General features: G+C 39.3%; 2 protein-coding genes across 3 annotated transcripts; one reads left to right on the forward strand and one right to left on the reverse strand.

Moving 5' to 3' along the window:
* Nucleotides 1-653: 653 nt before the first annotated feature.
* Nucleotides 654-16,916, reverse strand: LOC119492074 (complement C1q and tumor necrosis factor-related protein 9-like). 2 transcript variants are annotated; one of them, XM_037776438.1, is made up of 4 exons: nucleotides 16,783-16,914; nucleotides 2,837-2,861; nucleotides 2,395-2,470; nucleotides 654-1,096 (listed from the first exon to the last, which is right to left on the reverse strand). In XM_037776438.1, exons 3-4 carry the CDS (start codon nucleotides 2,435-2,437, stop codon nucleotides 702-704), a joined length of 438 nt encoding a protein of 145 aa, XP_037632366.1. In that variant the 5' UTR covers nucleotides 2,438-2,470; nucleotides 2,837-2,861; nucleotides 16,783-16,914; the 3' UTR covers nucleotides 654-701. The 2 variants fall into 2 exon arrangements, with proteins under 2 accessions (XP_037632366.1, XP_037632365.1); XM_037776437.1 differs by lacking the exons at nucleotides 654-1,096; nucleotides 2,395-2,470; nucleotides 2,837-2,861 and adding exons at nucleotides 6,122-7,063; nucleotides 7,157-7,219; nucleotides 7,372-7,455 and having other exon boundaries at nucleotides 16,783-16,916.
* lbhl (LBH regulator of WNT signaling pathway, like) lies at nucleotides 10,311-19,232 on the forward strand. The gene is made up of 4 exons (XM_037776439.1): nucleotides 10,311-10,542; nucleotides 15,792-15,864; nucleotides 16,818-17,112; nucleotides 18,498-19,232. The coding sequence occupies exons 2-4, from the start codon at nucleotides 15,796-15,798 to the stop codon at nucleotides 18,566-18,568; spliced, it is 435 nt and encodes a 144-aa protein (XP_037632367.1). The 5' UTR covers nucleotides 10,311-10,542; nucleotides 15,792-15,795; the 3' UTR covers nucleotides 18,569-19,232.

The following is a 19,232-nucleotide window of genomic DNA, read 5'->3' on the forward strand; positions in this document are numbered from 1 at the left end:
TGTACAGTATATGTGTTTAAGAGTAGATATATAGAGTAGCTGCTGAACCATAATTTGCACTTTATGATGATCCACTTATTTATTGTTCTACTTGTGACTGAATGTTTTAATGTTTGTTTTTTCACTGCAAAGAGCTGCTAAACTGTTTTTCGTTGTTTTCAATGACAATGACAATAAAGTATATCTATCTATCTATATGTCATATATGATCCATGATATCCACATCTCTCTCTCACACACACACACACACACACACACACACACACACACACACACACACACACACACACACACACACACACACACACACACATTTTTCAACCTGCTTTTATCCCCTTGTGTTGTTTTGTTGCTGTATAATATCTTTTGGTCTTTTTTATATATGTCCCTGCACATGTCTTCACTTGTTTTGTAATCACTTTATAACACAATAAAAAAAAAAATCCATAATAACTTTCAGCATATTGTATTTCAAGTGTTCTGAGCGAAAACTAAACTTCTGCACCTCCTCATGGCTCTGTTTTCAGGCTTTAAAAAATCTAGCCTGTGACGGGAGACTTTAATTTCAGTAAAACATTAATGATACAAAAGCACAAGGTAACATTCATGTGACAGACTTCACCCAATAATGAACACACTGAAATGGTACTAGATCATTGGCACACCCAAGAACTTTTATTGATGTTTTGATACTAATGTCATCAACCCAAACGAACCCCAGTAAAAACAGTGTCGTTATCTTCACTTGCAAAGATATCGTTTTTACCAGGCCCAAAGATATGCACATGGACCTCGTCTTTTTTAGACAGTTTGATCACACTGCTCATACTGGCCACTTGGCTACACTTATCAGGCAGAGTGGTGTGATACAGAGACACTACTTTCTCCGCATTTTTGAGTAAAGCACACTGTCCACGTCCATACACAGACACATGTATAGTGATGTGATAGAAGCCATCCATGGGGCAGGTGAAGACGCCCGTGTCACGACTGTAGCCTCCTCCCTCGTTGACCAGAACAGTGCCAAACCTCAGGACTCCGGTGTGACAGGGGTAGCTGTCGTCGGCCTTCAGCTTGGCCGTGAAAGCTACAATGCCTAGAGTGGGCGACACCATGATAATTAGAACAAGGTTACAATGTTGTCAAACTAAACCTAGTCTGTGTCTGTCACAAGATAGAAAACCTTATGTGCTTTCATGATTGAACTCAACTAATCATTTGTGAGGTGAAATGTTGTTTACAGTCAAGACAAAATCAGTTAGGGACTGTATGAAAATGATTGGGGAGGGGATGGGGGGTTACACATTATGTTTACATTTTTTCCAGTATTATTAATATTTTTTGGACCTTACCCTCGACTAAGGGAAAAATTGCAACACCTTCACACCCTCCAATATCTCAAATTGATTGGTACAATCCATTTTTCTATCAATAACTAATAGTGCAAGAATTTAAAGTGGTGTTCTCCAATTTAAATCTTAATATGTTAAAGGGATTTCACATAGCCACCAATAAATCAATTCCCCAATAGAAGTGAAATTTATTATGGCAAAATGATGCATATATTTCAGCCATTCTTTCTTTATAAACCAAGAGCTGTCACTTTATATGACTTATATACACTTTTTGGACAAATTTTACTTTAATGAAGTTCTGATTTGTGTTAAGATGTAGAACAAAGAGAAGGTGGGAGCTGCTGTAATGACAAATGATGTGCTCTCTTGAAAGATACTTGATTAATTATATCTATTTCTATCTAATTTAAAAGACCCTCCTCCACTCTTTCTGAAAAAATAGACTTTCCTTCCTTCAGAAAGAAGAAAAACTTCTTACTGTAACACCCCTCCTCCCTAATAATTTTTGTACAGTCCCTTATTATAGTATAGTGCAGTGGTTCCCAAACCTTTCGTCAAGGACCCCTAAACTGACACAAATTAGACCACGATCCCCCATCTGATGGGATTTTTGCTTTTAGATGTTTAATTACATAAAGTGTATGAAACCCATGACCAAAATAGTCACACATTCTGTCATTGCGTTATTTATGAATGAAAATAAATGATCCCCTGCAACTCCTCCAAGGACCCCTGGGGTTCCCTGGACCACATTTTTAAAACTTTATAGTGAACATCAAAAGTACAGTCTTTTAAAAATGTGTATTGAATTGGTGGCCACAGTTGTGTGTAAAATAGATCTCAGCCTGTTGTGTAGTAATGCACATAAACACCCAGCAGGGGGTGACACTGTCTATCTAGTGACCTTTTTGACTATTAGATAGTTTGTCTGACTCTCCAGATTAAAAAGTGAATCTATGAAATGTTGGCAGATATTCTTATTATGGCCTTCCACAATAATAAAAACATTGTTTAAAATGCTGTTTTTTGTTTTTTTTACCTGATGAAGGAAGGTTGTCTCCCCGGCCTGGTTCATAAGTCATGACTGAGACTTCTGATGATGTCGTAGTGCACGTCTGTAAAAGAACAAGAATTAAATGAGTGCAATATTGTGATGTATACAACATAATATCAGCAATTTAACTTGTATGTCTACAAGCTGTGAATTTGTAGACTTGTAAAATAAAAGTGAATGGTAGTTATACAAGATTACATGGTTAAGTGTGAAGGATGCAGTTCACAATACAAATGACTGAATTACTGCCATGTAAGTTACATTTTACTCTCCCTGTCTGAATTTCACTGCATTTCTCTCATCAATGCAAAACAAAAACATACTAACACTCCAGTCTAAGGCAAACTCTTCAAATGCCCCTTCAAATGTCTTTGCAAATGTTAGCATGAGTAAAAACAATCTAACTCGAGAGCAAAGTGCTTCTTACCTGTTTGCTGTCTTGCGGGGGAATGCTGCAAATGTTAAAGAAACAAGCAGAGAAGCTGAAGTTGTTCTTCTGGTTTCTGCTGCAAACTGTTCGTTCAGCTTGAAAGCTTTTTCCCCCCAAAATATTTAAATGACAAGGGAGCCTTCACAGTACTTCACAGAAGAATTCTTTATATACAGTAAATGTTTGATTTTTTAAACGGAAGAATCATTCCTTGCTAAATTGTTCTATAAATACAAAGCAACATAAAATGACACTTTAACTTTAAAAACAGGAACTTATCTAACTGGTGCACAGACATGTTGAAAACTTAGAAATTCAGACTGATTCATGCAATGACAACAGGACAATACAGCAGAACCAGACTTCAAATGCAACTTCCTGCTCCAGAAAATCAACCTGTAACTGGTTCAAATTCTTCTAATTCTTGTCAATCAGCTGTCTGAGATGTGGGATAATTGCAGAGCTGGATGAGTCAGATAAAAAAAAAAGCAGAATTCAGGTCTGTTTTGCTCCTGTTACTAATGAAACACACCGGTGACAGCATCAGAAAAGAGGAACAACTTTTAGTCCTTGTCCAGTGTTAATCGGTGCAACTTGGGGGCGATAGCAGGTTCTGATTTGAATTATAGTTTTTAGACTACTTGGATGAAGAATTATAGCTTATTCTCATCGTAGATTCTGTTACACAGAAACCACACCTATAAATTAATTTGAACTAACAGTACACATTAGCACAATGTTCCTGGTTTTATGGAGTATTGCATCAACATGATGCTAAAAGAGAGACAAATTCACCAGTTTTATTAATCAACACCCAATATTTTATTTAATTTCAGACAAGCAGCAATTTCAAATAAGATCATAAGGTAATATGGCAATTATGAGGAAGCGCATAACATAACACATGACGATGACAGCTTCACCTTAAATAAAACCCAGTGAAGACAGTATCATTATCCTCTGTTGCAAAGATGTCATTTCGACTCTGACCGCATAAATCAATCCAGACCTCATCTCTCTTAGACAGTTTGACCACGCTGCTCATACTGGCCACCTGACTACTGTTATAACTGAGACTATCTGGCTCATTTTTGTGATATAGCGACACTACTTTCTCTCCATTCTTGAATATGGCGCACTGTCCGCTTCCGTATACTGTCACGTGCACCATGAAGTGATAGAGGCCCTCCATGGGGCAGGTGAAGACGCCGGTGTCACGACTGTAGCCTCCTCCTTCGTTGAGCAGCACGGTGCCAAACTTCAAGGCTCCAGAGTGTTTTGGGTGGCTGTCGTCGACATTCAGCTTGGCGGTGAAGGCAACAGGTCTACCTAACGTGGGCAAAGACAGACATTAGGTTCAGACATTAAACAGTATCAATATGTTGTACTATGATTTTCATTTCAAGACGGCAACTCAAACCTTTTTGTCTGCCCTTTCTATTTCAAAATAAAGGATTCTCTGACACCCTCGAAATTGCACATGCATCATGACTGACAAATTCATTTATAAAAGCATTTACCATTTGCCATGACTGAAGACTGAGGATGGCGGGACACTCTTCTGTTAAAAAGAAAGTCAAATTGCAAAAAATGCAGTTATAAAAGATATAAAATATACCTTCAGTAATATATAAGTTGATCAAATATCCATTGCAAAACCACAAATCATAGTCTAAAAAAGTATTTCCAGTTCATTTTGATAAGATTTGATTGCAAATTCTGATACAAATACAACAAATCTTTTAATACAACAAAGAGATCCGTACCTGTTGCTGCCTTGCAGAAAAGTGTTCAGCTGAACAGGTAGACACAAGTGAGGCTGTTTTTCTGGTTTGCAGAGTGTCACGTGTTGAAGCAACATGCTAAAAGGTTATGCAAGTAGTCAGATTCTTAAAACAAGGTGTGGTAATTACAAGTTTTAGAGGCTGACAAACATTTTTCATAGCGATTAAGTGTAATCATAGAGTAACAACAGTATTTATGTGGTTGTTTTTGACATTAAGGAAGGAAGTGGCCTTGGTGTAGAGATTGTCTCGCAATTAAAAAGACCACAGACCGACAGAGAAGGCACAGCACAACAACAACAGAATATCACACGCGGTCCAAAGTGACCGTGTAGGAGAAATACACATATGTTATAAATACTGTACAGTGATGAATGTTTTTGTACAGTATTTATATTTAATTCAGACTCAAGCAGTTGTGGGTTCATAGTGAAAAAGACACTTTGCACTGACAGATACGGGATCAAGCGTCTGTCTGTCATTCTTCAAATTCTTGTTCAGACAGAGTTGCTTGTCTGCAGTAATTATAGACTTACTGTTTGCAAAGATAAAGTTTAGTGATGGTATTCAGAATATTACATTCTACATAGCTGAATTTTTATAAAGTTGTTTGTTGAGTATGTGAGGCACACTCTATGCTGTTATTGACCGTGATTTGTATTCAATATCTAAACTGGATTTCGATCAGATTTCTTTAAAATGATATTAATCTTCTTGTGGCAGGATAAGAGAGAAGTGAGTAAACCTAAACCACAGGGGAGATTAAGAGCAGAATTGAGAAATAAACACAGCCACAGGTTCACAAACTGGTAATCAGTTGTAGCGCCTCTGGCTTTTACATGTTGTCACAGCTCCATTTTTAGAAAAAGAATCAACAACAAATATTTCAACATGTTCTTGGCATGTAGGCTGATATTTAAAAACAGGTATTGTTGGTTCTCTGTCAGAACAAGCATAAAGTTGTGAGCTCACTGATTTGCATTTTGCAGAACTGTGGTGGAGGACATGTGTAAGAATAACAATAACACCAATTCTTGAAGTTATAATCTACTGAAATTAGAGCTCATTGGTGCTCAAACTGGGTGAAAAATACCACAAGTGATGAGGTTATGTGTTGTACATATATTGTATACATGATGGGGAAAAAATCATATATATATGGTGATAATTTTGCATGAAATATGTACTCAGTCTTTACCTTTGGTCTGTGCATGCCTGAGGCACAGGACAGCTTAAAGTTGTGCATAGTTGCTTTCAGGTGCAATATGCAAATGACTTCCAGCCTTGTCATAAGCTTCAATGCTTGCCCAGAAACATATTCAATTGTTAAATGTTCAAGACATGGCAAGAACAATCTAAGTGCTAATTTGATGCATTGACACAAACAAAATTGATGTGCATACTCTCTTAAATATAAAATATCTTTGTAAACAGATGATTTAGGAATTCAAAGTACAAAAATAAACACAACTAAAAACATATAACCAAAATTGTACTGTATGGTAAAAACAATTTATTACATTCAGTTAATAATCAGTTACACACAGTGGTGGAAGAAGTACTCAGAACATTCACTGAAGTAAAAGTACTAATACCACAGTGTAAGAATAATCTGTTACAAGTAAAAGTCCTGCAATCAAAAGTTTACTTAATTAAAAGTACATAACTATTAGCATCAAAATATTCTTAAAGTACCAAAAGTGAAGTACTCATTATGCAGAATGGCCCATTTATATTATTGGATTATAATTATTGAAGCTCTATAATAATACATAATTATTCATTAGTTGATTGCTGTTAAATATTAGTTATATTTTATATTAATCTGAATCTGTAAAAAGTAGTAAAATTACAATATTTCTAAGTGTAAAGTAGCATAAAATGGAAAAACTCAAGTAAAGTACCTCAAAATTGTACTTAAGTACATTACTTGAGTAAATGTACTTTGTTACATTCCACCACAGGTTACAATTATGATAAATTCATAGTCACACGACATAACTGAACACATTTCAGAAACATTCAAACTCTATGTGACTCCCTTACCCTAAATGAAACCCGACAAAGACAGTATCATTATCTTCTGTGGCGATGATTTCATGTCGACCATGACCCCATAAATTCACCCACACCTTGTCTCCCTCAGACAGCTGCGTTGTGCTACTGATACTGGCCACTTGGCAACAATTATTTGGGAGACTAGTGTGATACACTGATGCCAAACTCTCTCCATTCTTATATATGGCACACTGAGCCCGACCTAACACAGACATGTGCACGGTGAAGTGATAAAGTCCCTCCAGAGGGCAGGTGAAGTAGCCGGTGTCGGGATCGTAGCCGTCTCCCTCGTTGGCCAACACATCCACGAGCTTCAGGACACCAGAGTGGTACGGGGTGCTGTGAGCGACGTTCAGCTTGGCTGTGAAGGCGACTACTTTTCCTGTAGTGGTGACAACAAAGTAGATTAGTTATTAGAATACATGGTCTGTGCAGTAACATGTGGATTATTTTCCTCAGATGAACAGTGGCTTACTTGGAGGTGGGATGTCAGGAATAACAATCTTTCCTTCTTTTGGTTCTTCTGGAGTAGGTTTGCCTAAAACAGTAATAACATACTTAGCTGTGAAATTCAGGATCATGTCTTGTCTTGTTACACTGCTTTTACACATGAAAGGTGGAATGACAGACACTGAACAGAAGTGAAATGTTATGGTATTTTTGCATATATTAATAAAAAAATGCATTTACCAGCTTTACCAGAGTCGTCCTGACCACTGCACAAACTGCACAAAATCCCCATGACTAAACATCAAATGATGGCCTGATGAACTCCTGTCAAAAAGATAAAAAAAAAACATTGGTTGCAATGTTTAGATTTATGTTTTTTGGTATAATACAGTCATTTCAGCTTTTTGCATAGTGTAAAAAAGCAGTCAGACTGTATACATGCATGCAAATACGCTTCAAAATTCCTGTTTACGAGATTTCCTACAAAGTAAAATACAACAGGTATAGTTTTACAATCATAGAAAAGTCATTTAAAAGTGATTCACTGAGCTGACAAACAGTTTGACAATTTATATTGACACTATTTATGGAACTTAACTTAAACAGATTTAACATGAATGAGTGAAGAGCTCCTTACCTGCTGCTGCCGAGGAAAGGAGTGGTTGCTGCACATTTTGACAGCTTGACAGAAGCAAAGCCAATGTGGTTTTTCTGGTTTGCAGAGTGCTAACCTTTAATAAAGCTTGGACGCGTTTGAAAAGCATTGTTGTGTCTATATAATTCTACCGGTCTGTTAGTTTAACACCATCTATGTCTATCTAACACTATGAATTGATTATTTGGTGAATCGATAAATAGTCTGAGACTTGGTGGGATCTCTGACTACTAGGTACAATGCTGCCCTCGTCTGAAACATGACTTGCAATTACAGTAAAAAGATCAAATGTATATTAAATGTATAGTTGCACACAGATTGATTTAAACTTGTTCTTCATTGGCCATTTCATGTACATGGTGGGAGATTACACAGTTAGACCCTTTTCTTGTAAGATCTGACCTTCCTCATCTGCCCACTAGCCGCTGCCACTGAGTTTTCCGCTCCTGCTCGTCACCATGAACAAGTGACACATAGCTGCAACTAACCTGCAATTAGCTTATACTATACTGTAGGTAGAAAGCAGCTCACGGTTATTGTAGTCTCTAGAAGGTAAGATACGATTTTTGTCACCAATTTTGAGAGCAATTGTCACACAACAAATATTGGCCTGGAAATTTCCCCTGACACTGCATTTGACTCTACTGTATATATATTTTGATTTTGTACAACTTACAAATATGTAAATATGTGGGCATTTCATGCAGATTCAAACTCATTTGAATCACTCAAATTGATGATCTGTTGCCCATTTAAATAGAGAGTTAATTGTGTGATGGACTTTCCAATGTTAATAACAGAGTACACTTTTGTCCCCATGTTCAAACAAACCACAGCAAAAGCGCCCTCTTGGATGCCCTTATGGTAGATAAAACATGATAAAGTGCCCTCTAGGGTGCTCTTCCAGTAGATAAAACATGATAAAGTGCCCTCTAGGGTGCTCTTCCAGTATAGAAAACATGATGAAGTGCCCTCTAGGGTGCCCTTCCAGTAGAGAAAACATGATAAAGTGCCCTCTAGGGTGCTTTTCCAGTAAAGAAAACATGATAAAGTGCCCTCTAGGGTGGCCTTCCAGTAGAGAAAACATGATAAAGTGCCCTCTAGGGTGCTTTTCCAGTAAAGAAAACATGATAAAGTGCCCTCTAGGGTGGCCTTCCAGTAGAGAAAACATGATAAAGTGCCCTCTAGGGTGCTTTTCCAGTAAAGAAAACATGATAAAGTGCCCTCTAGGGTGGCCTTCCAGTAGAGAAAACATGATAAAGTGCCCTCTAGGGTGCTTTTCCAGTAAAGAAAACATGATAAAGTGCCCTCTAGGGTGGCCTTCCAGTAGAGAAAATGTGATGAAGTGCCCTCTAGGGTGCTCTTCCAGTAGAGAAAACATGATGAAGTGCCATCTAGGGTGGCCTTCCAGTAGAGAAAATGTGATGAAATGCCCTCTAGGGTGGCCTTCCAGTAGAGAAAACATGATAAAGTGCCATCTAGGGCGCCCTTCCAGTAAAGAAAACATGATAAAGTGCCCTCTATGATGCCCCTAAAATTGAGAAAGTAGGCCGCAGTTACACACCATCGCCGCCTCAAACCACAAACACACACATACACACTTTTTTTCGTTTTATAGCATGTAGGCTGCCCTACATGCTATAAAATGTCATGCTGCCCCATCGCGGGCAGCTGGTGCCCTTTTCATTTTTTTTCTCAGACAGCCTGAGTCCGCTATTGACAGACTATACAACACATGACCATTATTTGAAAGATGCTTTCAGACTTTTCTTCTCTCATAGTTCTGCAGCAGCAGGACGCCCTTCATGTTGCACGAGCTCCGTCACCACCTTGTTCCATATATAGCCTACTGACTTAGCCTACAGAGGGGATTACACACTGCTGTTAGCACTGTGCTGTCTGTTTAGCAATAGTTGGAGCCTGTTATATATAAATATATATATCCCCTACCCTCCCCACCCCTGAGCCCTTGATCCCTGGGCTAATTCCATGAATCGTCCAAATCTAAATCCACTGATGGAGCAACGGCACACAGTGTGGAACAGAGAGAGAGAGAGAGATGGGGCATGGTGGACAAACAGACAGGATGGGGAAGATAGAAATGAGCTCATATCTAAACTATTCCTCCTTGCCCATTTTGTGAGCAGTTATGCTCCTCCTGAGTCAATTTAGCTCTCATCAGCAGTGGGGCCATGTGCCATCTGTGTGCCCTTTATATGTTTCCTTACAGATGCACCAGCGAGCGACACAGTGTGCCAACTCATCAGAGGGGACTGTCAAGCTTGGCTGACGTCACCCATCCAGCCTCTGTAATCGAAAGAGACGTTAATCCCGCTCCTCTCCAAAGCCTGGCAGTGGGGTGGGCAGGGACGGGGGAGGGATATTGAGAGAGACATGAGGAAGGAAGTTGGGAGCACATGTAGGCTTTGGGCTAGCAGACACACTCAGCACGGACCTGGACAAGTGAGAAAGGTGCCGTCCTAACTGACAAAGGAAACCAGGCCCACATCCACCTCCTGATCCTCGGCTAAACGTCCGGGACACCTGAGGGTTTGGGACCCCCCGTCCCATCCAGGCTTCGCCCTGGAGGCCAAAAGCCTCGCTGAGGGCTCTGCGGAGGGGGAATGCTGTGGGAGCTGCTCATCTCCTCCAGCAACCCCTCTAGCGTTACCTGCACTCACTGTGGAGGAGACGAGCTTCACCACTGTGGAGCTGTGCCAAGATGGAGAGGACATCTGCCTGACTGCAAGTGAGGGGTAAGAGGCTGCTGAAGTTTTTGTGTGTGTGTGTGTGTGTGTGTGTGTGTGTGTGTATTTCAGGCACAAATACCATTCACACTAGCAAAAACTATGGGATTCTCCCAGGCTGAGAGGTACTCAACATGACCTTTAACCTGACGACACTGACACCCTTGATGCAGGTGAAGATATGATCAGGAACAGAAAGTTGAGATGAGTTTAATTCAGCCAACACATGTGACTTCTCATGAAAGTATGGTTGACCAAACAGTTTCAACCCAAGGTCCATTTAGCAGCTGTTCTGGGGCTTTCACATGCATCATACAATCAACAGCACTTCAGGTGTGATTGAATTGTAGATGTTCAAATTTCTTCTGAGCACTTTAGCAACTTAGCTTGAGATGGAACATTTAGTAGCTGTTCTGGAGCTTTCGATCCCAATAAATGGTGCAACTTGGTACAAGAGATTTCTTTAATCCTGGGCATATGTTTAACAGTCCAGCTCTGGTGATGCTGGTGAAGTGTAAAGTAGTTCTGATGAAACAGGAAACCATCGTGGCCTGCTGTCATGGTGCCTCAGAATTTCTTCAGCATCATTTCATTCATTGCACAAGAACCGCAAGTTGCAAGAAACCTTTCACTTTGATCTAATCAGTTTGTGGCCCATTTATCTCACTATATCTGTCCGTCTGAATGGATAAGAGGTGACTGCAGAAATACAAAAAAAGTCCAGTAGTTTACAGTACTTAAATGATAAGCAAATTGTTTCTGTGATGGGAACAGGAAAATAAAAGCATACTTAGTTTGCTAAGTAGTTCTTCATCGCACATTGCGACAGTTCTACCACACTGCCATCCTTCCTCTTCCTGATAACGCTAATCTTAGAGTGAACTCGGTTTGGCACTTAGAGGCGTTTAAATTTAGCTGTGTGTTTCACTGATCATCTGACTTGTGGTCATCATGGTTTGAATGAAAGCCTATAAAAATCTCCCCATGAGGTTTGTGTATCAGTTTAACTGATTTATTCTGTCGTTTTATTAAATCCTATATCTTCCCTTCAATAATCTCTAAATTATAACTATTATTGGTAAAAATTTTTTTTAAATACTGCATGTTTGATCCAGTGGCATGCAAAATACAGCACGCTGCACAAACACAGACTGATTGTTGACTGAGCTGAAACGTGCAGGTGTTTGGACGGAGTGTATATGAGCGGGATTACACGGAGGTTAAGCTTCTTCATCATAATATCTGCTGAAAGTTTCCATCCCAGGTGGCACACAAACAGCTTAGCGTGACACAGTTGTCAGCGGCATAATATCAGAAATTGAATTGTAGGGCTGCGCACATTCACAAGTGGGTCAAAAATGATAGCATCCTCCCAAAGCTGATCCTATTTAGACGAGAACAGGGCGTCCTCGTTTTGACGGTTGTGCAAACTGGCTTAGTGTTTCTTCATTTGTCATATTGTACAATGAACTTAAGGATGTTGGTGGGAACACTGAGCCGGAAATCTGTCACATTACGGCAAAATTTGAGGAAATCAGAGGAAATAAATTGGAGAGAGAGAGAGAGAGAGAGAAACCAGTTGATGCAATTTAAAAAATTCTCAGTTGTTGAAACTTACTTCCTGTCCTACTTGACGTAAAGCGTATTGTATGCTTCTCAAACTAGTCATCTAGTAGACATTTATATTGGCTTGTAGAGGGCCTCTGTTATGGCAGACACACGTGTGCACTTGCATACAACCAAACTAATGAATCAACTATAAAGAGGGCTGTATATCTTAGAACGAGATTAACAGTCTGCAGCCAAGTTAGCAGCTTAAGGCTGCACTTTGGCACAGAAGTGCTTTGACGTAAATGTTAACGTCGACATGCTAACCATAGACTGTATATAAGAAGTGGACGTAGTAACCGTGACGTCACCCATTGGTTTGTGGACTGCCGTTTTGAAGCCTCACCATCTTGGCTTTTTGCAACCAGAAGTGACACTATGGTGGAGCGAAGTACAACCTAACGCTGAATAAGACATTTTTAGGCAACCAAAATGTTACAATTAACTTTCATGAACTGAAAACACACTGTGAAAGGGTTAAAGTTGTAAGACAAAAACAGCCTTGTCAGATGGGAAATTTTAAACTATCATACCAGAGGCTTAAAATTATTGTATTTGAGGAAAACTTGTACATGAGTCATAATCACGAGAACAAATAGGCGTAAATGTGTAATTTTCAAAACACATATTTAATCTTTGACACACACATAAAACTACCCACATCATTTTTCCTTTTTCTTTTTTTAAAGCAAGCTGACACAGCTATGATGCGTGGAAGGGGGGTATGTGTCCATAAGTCCATCGGTCTGACAATTTTTGAATATAACTGGGCTTACTGGTACATTCAAAGCCATCTCTCGTCCAAACTATCGTGAATGAGTGTTGAGCAGCCGTGATCGCGAGTCACGTTCATTAACAACACAGCTTACACCAAGCATGATTAGCTGGAATGAGGTCACGCGAGAAGAGAGGTGTAAACACAGTCGCATAATTCATCTGTGAATGAATTAAAGGGGACCTATTATTACCTATTATTTTCAGGTGCATACTTGTATTTTGGGTTTCTACTAGAACATGTTTACATGCTTTAATGTTCCATACTTTTCCCCCTCTGTCTGAAACACTCTGTTGAGCTCCTGCACATACATAATGACATAAAATTAATCTGCTGTATATCTGGACCCTTTCCTGCGTGACCATCTGTTCTCTACCAAAATATCTCAGTTCATTTCGGGGAAGAACACACAAGCACTTTCGAAATAGTTTAATTTAAGTTATGTTCTTAGTTTGACGTAGCATGTGACAAATGCTGGCCTTAGCAAATACCAAAAAGTACCCGACACAGGGTCTAAAAACAGAAAGACTGGAGATTAGATCCGTCTTTCAACCGAAATTTCATTAAAGAGTAAGCGAGATTTAACAGATTTTGTCATTACACCAGGCTTCTGAATGGCAACAAACCATGATTGGTACTTACGGGGAGAGGACAGACAGTGAGAAAAGGAGAGGAGAGGGATAAAAAGAGGATTCGGACAGATCCTCAGCCCTTCTTAATCCCCTGTCGGCTTTTCTGGAAACCATAAACAGATTGGCATTGGATGTGGACACAGGCTCATGCTTGTAACTGAAACAAGTGACTATACTTACACACTTACACTACACAGCAGTGGTTCCCAAACAGCAGTGGCTCCCAAACAGCAGTGGTTCCCAAACTTTTACCTTCCTCCTATCTTTTGAGTAAACTGACCACCCCTGAATAAGTGACACATTTTATGGATATTTCATGTTATATTCAATGCATAACAATATCAGTAAGGAACAACTGATAAACTGTACAATTAACCCAAATAGTAAACACAATAACTGAAGGAAGTTTGTGTAAAACGAGCCATTTGGAGGAATTTAGAGCAGATTATTTCCTAATTTTTCTGTTATTTTTTAGGAACTTTTAATACAATTCTCTGTCTCTATTATGTATTTTTTTTTATTTTAAACATTCATATATACTTAAATGGCTTCTTTTAATGACAAATTCTTTGTTTTCTTCTCCCTGACGCTTGGCCATTGTTCTATCAGCTCTCTGGTTGTTTAACTGCGTAATTTCCTAATGCAGGACGAGGCTGTTTAGCAGAGAGAGAAGGCTCTATGAACATAGCTTGTGTTCAGGTCTTCACCGTGCCCTGATCCTGTTTATATCTTAAATAAAAATCCAAACTTCAAAAATAACAATTTAATAACAGTTTTCTTCACAGAGAGGAATGAAATGCTGATAAGATAAGATATCATTTTATTGTCCCCGTGGGGAAATTTTTCCTGGACTCCGTCCAACTGCAGTTACAAACACTAAATTAAAACAGCATCAACAACAATAATAAACAATTCCACATCAGACGGGGAAACAGTTTCACAGAAACAGACGTTTCAACACATACACAGTCCACGTACATAATGGCACATACTATCACACACACCATGGCAGGTATTGAACCCAGGTAGTGCACTGCACCGTCTACCGTCTTGCCCATATTGCACAGACAATAGTCCAATATTACACAGATGCAACATATTGCACTGTCCTAATTTGACATATTGCACTGTCCCTATTTAACATATTGCACTGTCATTATGATAGATACAGTATATAGGCCAACTGTATATTGTTTTTTAAAAAAGGTTGTCTTAGACCCCTTAAGATCAAGAAGGCCTCACGACCCCCTGTGAAGCTTTGGAGACAACTAGTGGGGGTTAGGACCCCCAGGTTGGGAACTAGTGCTTTACAGATACTGCAGACTGTGGACCCAATATACAGTCTGATAAAGGTCACAGAATCAGGTCACCAGATGGTGTAAATAGTGTCTGAGAGATGATATAGAGGTCTTCAAAAGCTTCTGAGGCTCACAGCTCTTTGTAAGAGCTGACAAAACAGCACATTTGTTCTGTCTGGCTCTGTGTAAGAAAACTAAATATGAGTGACACAGGACATAATCCATTTTGGTATCAGACCCTATTTGCACTAATCTGAAGTATGAGTGTGTTCCAATGTGTGTGTTAAGAGACTCACACACTCGTACATAGTCACATAATTCACAGACCAGCTTTGGCCAGTGACATGTAGGACAGGAAATGTCTGACCAATCAAAAGCCTGGATACCGGATACTGTGATACTAGTGTAATTCAGCTATGACACTGGGGCATGCAGGGGTTATTTCATAGAAGACCGGATGGAGTGATTTCATCCAGTGCCACTGACTGTCCAACTGTGGACCTCTGCTGTGCTGTGGGAGGCTTATAGACAAGCCAGATAGACATAAGAGCGAGAGAAACAAGGCCATGGAGGCTGAATTTCCTCTGGTAGTTTTCCATGTAGTTAGCTGTCAGTCACTGCAGATTTCTGGCATTTGTTGTGTTATTCTACGTGGCAAACATCATTCATCTGACGTTCAAAGATATAAGTATGTGTATATACTATTTGGTGTAGAAGATGTTAGTGGTTTTGTTGGTAAGGTTCGTTTTTGACAAGCATATGATCTGATTGTGATATAATCAATGGAATGAGATCTTTCATCCAAAACTATGGGGGACCTTTGTTTCTAAATTTTTACCGAGGCAGGCTTCAGATTAGCAAAAAGAAGAGAATGTTTCCATGCTGAAAATGGCACGTGACTCTAGCCTCTGTTCTAGTCTCATTATGGCTTTGTTTCCTCTGCAGATATATGGACAAGATGAGCGGAGAGCTAAACTGTGAAGACGTGGATAGCAAGGACCAAAGATTGCCATTCCAGGTATGTTCCATCATCGTACTGTGACCAGTAGTGGTGGGAATCACCAGAGGCCCCACGATACGATATTATCATGATACTGAAGTCACGATACAATCTTATTGCGATTTTAAACATTTTGCGATATGCTGAGTATTGCATAAGATATATTGCGATTTATTACCTTTTTTCAGCTGCAAATTATGCAGTTTGTCAACATCTATTTTATCTAATAAGATACAGTTTTCAGTCTGTTCATCTCAAGAGTTTGCATTCACATGTCTTGAGGTCAGAGGTCAACGGACTCCTTTGAAAACAGCCATGGCAGTTTTTCCTCGCCAAAATTTTGCAAAGCTTTGGGCCGTTATTTAGCGTTCTTCCTGAAAAGCTAACATGACGTGGTTGGTACCAATCGATTCCTTAGTTTCTCTACTTCATCGTCATTCTAGCTTTAAGACTGAGCCTGTCAGATTGTTAAGAGGTTAATAGTTTAAAAGATTGATACTTGACATCTGTGTATTGATACAAAATTGCCACTCAAAATACTGTGAAACTATGCTGTATCGACTTTTTCCTCCACCCCCAGTGACCAGACATGTTCAAGTAAGCGTCGCAACACAATCCGGTTGAATTTATCACACCAAGATAATACAAAAGAATCAGATAAAATGTCAATTTCATGTTCCGTTTACTACTTTAAAACAGGTTCGTCACAAAATGCTAGACAGTAGTGACACAAATGCTGATAAAAACAAGGATTAAAACCGATGAGACACAATAAGTACACAAAATCCATGGTCCAGACGTTGCGTAGGTGTATGTGTGTGTGTGTGTGTGTCTGTAGGATTAGTCAATATGAGAGTGGTCAAAACTGGATAATACACCTGATTTCAAAACTATTAACTACTAACTCTGAAGTATTTTGCTGTAAACTGAACTTACCTTCAGTATGACATTTCTGCCCCGGTTTCCTCCAGATCTTCCCTGACCCCGTTGAGGTTGTCCTGGGCCCAGAGACCACATTGAACACCCTGGACCACAACCGCGAGAAGGAGCGTCTGCCCTCCATCGTTGTGGAGCCCACGGAGGTGAGCGAGGTGGAGAGCGGAGAGCTGCGCTGGCCTCCGGAGAACTTGGACATGGAGGAGGACGAAGAGGACCTGTTCTTGGAGCAGTGCATCCCTCCTGCTAACATTGCAGACTGGGGAGAAGAGGAGGAGGAAGAGGAGACGTCTGCTATACTTAACCAGCAGCAAGGCTTGACACTCATTGGTGAGTTGGACATGTTGTCATGCTCTCTGCTTTACATGACCTTTTATGATTAAACAAAATCTGTTTAAACATCCTAATGCTCTGTTTGGATGTCTTTAGTTTGGTAGTAATAACTTTCAAAGACACATGCCTTTAGAAGAAATCATGAATATAAAAACGACAAAATTAGCCACTGTAACCACTTATTTGGGTTTTTTCCTTCCACATTTAACAAGATATTTTCAACCGAAAAAAGAACAAGCATCAGCTGCAGTAGATTATCACACGGTCAGCAATTTGTGCCAAATCGCTTCCCTAATTTTTAATGGGAAATTGTGTGCGTGTGCACTACTACCCAGACTGGGTGCCACCACAAACCAAATAACTAGCACTGTATTACAGTAGATTATCACACAGTCAGCATTTCCAGGGTGCCTTATTTCTTCCATTTTGGGTGGAGAAGTGTGTGTGTGTGTGTGTCTACTGGAGTCTTTTAATAACCACGTATGTACTCCAGCTACCACTTTCAAAATCTAAGCACCAGCCTAGAAAAATTGTTTGCAAAACACTAGTTGCATAGCTAACAAGCACGGCTAGATTCTCTTTAAAAATAATAATAATCTGATACAATTTTAATGTTTTATACTCTTGGGTTGTTTGGGAAAGTTACATTTAAAGCTAGTGAACGAGAAAACACTAGAATTGCAACGATTAATTGAGTAGTTGTCTACTATTAAATTAATCACCAACTATTTTGATAATCGATTAAATCGGTTTGAGTTATTTTTTTAAAAATAATAAAGTATAAATGCTCTGATTCCAGCTTCTTAAATGTGAATATTTTCTGGTTTCTTTACTCCTCTATGACAGTAATCTGCATATCTTTGAGTTGTGGACAAAACAAGACATTTGAGGACGTCATCTTGGGCTTCGGGAAACAATGATCGCCAATTTTTCTGACATTTTATAGACCAAATAACTAATTGATTAATCAAGAAACTAATCAATAGATTAATCAATGATGACACTAATTGTTAGTTGCAGCCCTAGAAAAACACATAAGGTAGCCACATTCAAAGGACACATTCAAGTCTGCTCTTCTCTAAAACTCTACAAGCTTTTCTTTGTTGCTTTTACTTTGAAAAATACACTTATATTACATCTACAATAAAAGAGAGAAATACATGTTTTAGGAATAAATTTTTTTGGGGGACGAGGGGGTGGGGGTGGGGGTGGGGGGTTTCAAATCTTCAATGCTGAGAGCTAAAAACTCTGATTGGAGTGACTGTGGATCTGTATGGCAGTTAATGCAAGTTTCATTATGCAATGTGTAAAAGCCCAAAGTGTGATGTAAATTGTTTGAAAAACACAGAATAAAGACAGTGTACTGTTTTTTTTTCCTGCAGACCTTCAGTCAGATGCATTTAGAGATGACACCCCCACCCTCCCACCTAGCAGTGCTCCGGCCCTCAACTGACTAAACCTCGGAGAACTCAGATCACCTCAGAAGACCCAGTGAGGAAACATCCTGATATTAAACACCTACAGCAACAGCTATGACAAAACATAGCAACCCGGAGTTTCACAGTGATGCAAAGAGTGAACTGACAGCCAATGTTGACGAAGAGGAAAACACAAGTATCAAAATATGTTTTAAATATCAAACACTGATAAACAGCTACACGCCGACTGTGACATTTATTTACACGTTTCTATGAATGCGTACAAGAAGAGCCATATACAGACATGCCTGCAGGCATGGGAACAGAGACACAAACACATATTCTCAGACATGTAAAAGTCAGACTTGCTGACGTTTGTGACGGAGAGTTGAGCAACATGGTGTCTTTTTTTTTTTTTTTTTACATTTAGGGAAACTTTTGCTGACGTTGTACTTTGTGTTTCATTTCCCTAATTATTTCCTAATTTTTAAGGGCTCTTGATGTCATTGGGTTAAAGAGAACATCCTGCTATGGCAACTAATTTTCTTTAGTTTGTGCTTTGTGTATTTTTCTATACTTCATCTCTGTCTCTGGTAGTACAGATAACAGCCTGTACCTTATTAAATATCTTTTTCTCATAGATCGTCATTTTGACCCCACAGGTGGTTTTTGAGGGCATTTACCTGGTTATAGCTTCAA

This window comes from Sebastes umbrosus, chromosome 7 (genome assembly GCF_015220745.1).
Source record: "Sebastes umbrosus isolate fSebUmb1 chromosome 7, fSebUmb1.pri, whole genome shotgun sequence".
Lineage (NCBI taxonomy): Eukaryota > Metazoa > Chordata > Actinopteri > Perciformes > Sebastidae > Sebastes > Sebastes umbrosus.

Bases quoted from the DNA above. Each gene is read 5' to 3' on its own strand.
- LOC119492074 (XM_037776437.1), bottom strand. From the start codon at position 7,423: ATGGGGATTTTGTGCAGTTTGTGCAGTGGTCAGGACGACTCTGGTAAA. The intron at 7,220-7,371 runs GTAAATGCATTT...TTACTGTTTTAG, and splicing joins GGACGACTCTGGTAAAGCTG to GCAAACCTACTCCAGAAGAA. The intron at 7,064-7,156 runs GTAAGCCACTGT...TCACCACTACAG, and splicing joins TCCTGACATCCCACCTCCAA to GAAAAGTAGTCGCCTTCACA.
- lbhl (XM_037776439.1), top strand. From the start codon at position 15,796: ATGGACAAGATGAGCGGAGAGCTAAACTGTGAAGACGTGGATAGCAAG. The intron at 15,865-16,817 runs GTATGTTCCATC...GGTTTCCTCCAG, and splicing joins ACCAAAGATTGCCATTCCAG to ATCTTCCCTGACCCCGTTGA. The intron at 17,113-18,497 runs GTGAGTTGGACA...TTTTTCCTGCAG, and splicing joins GCAAGGCTTGACACTCATTG to ACCTTCAGTCAGATGCATTT.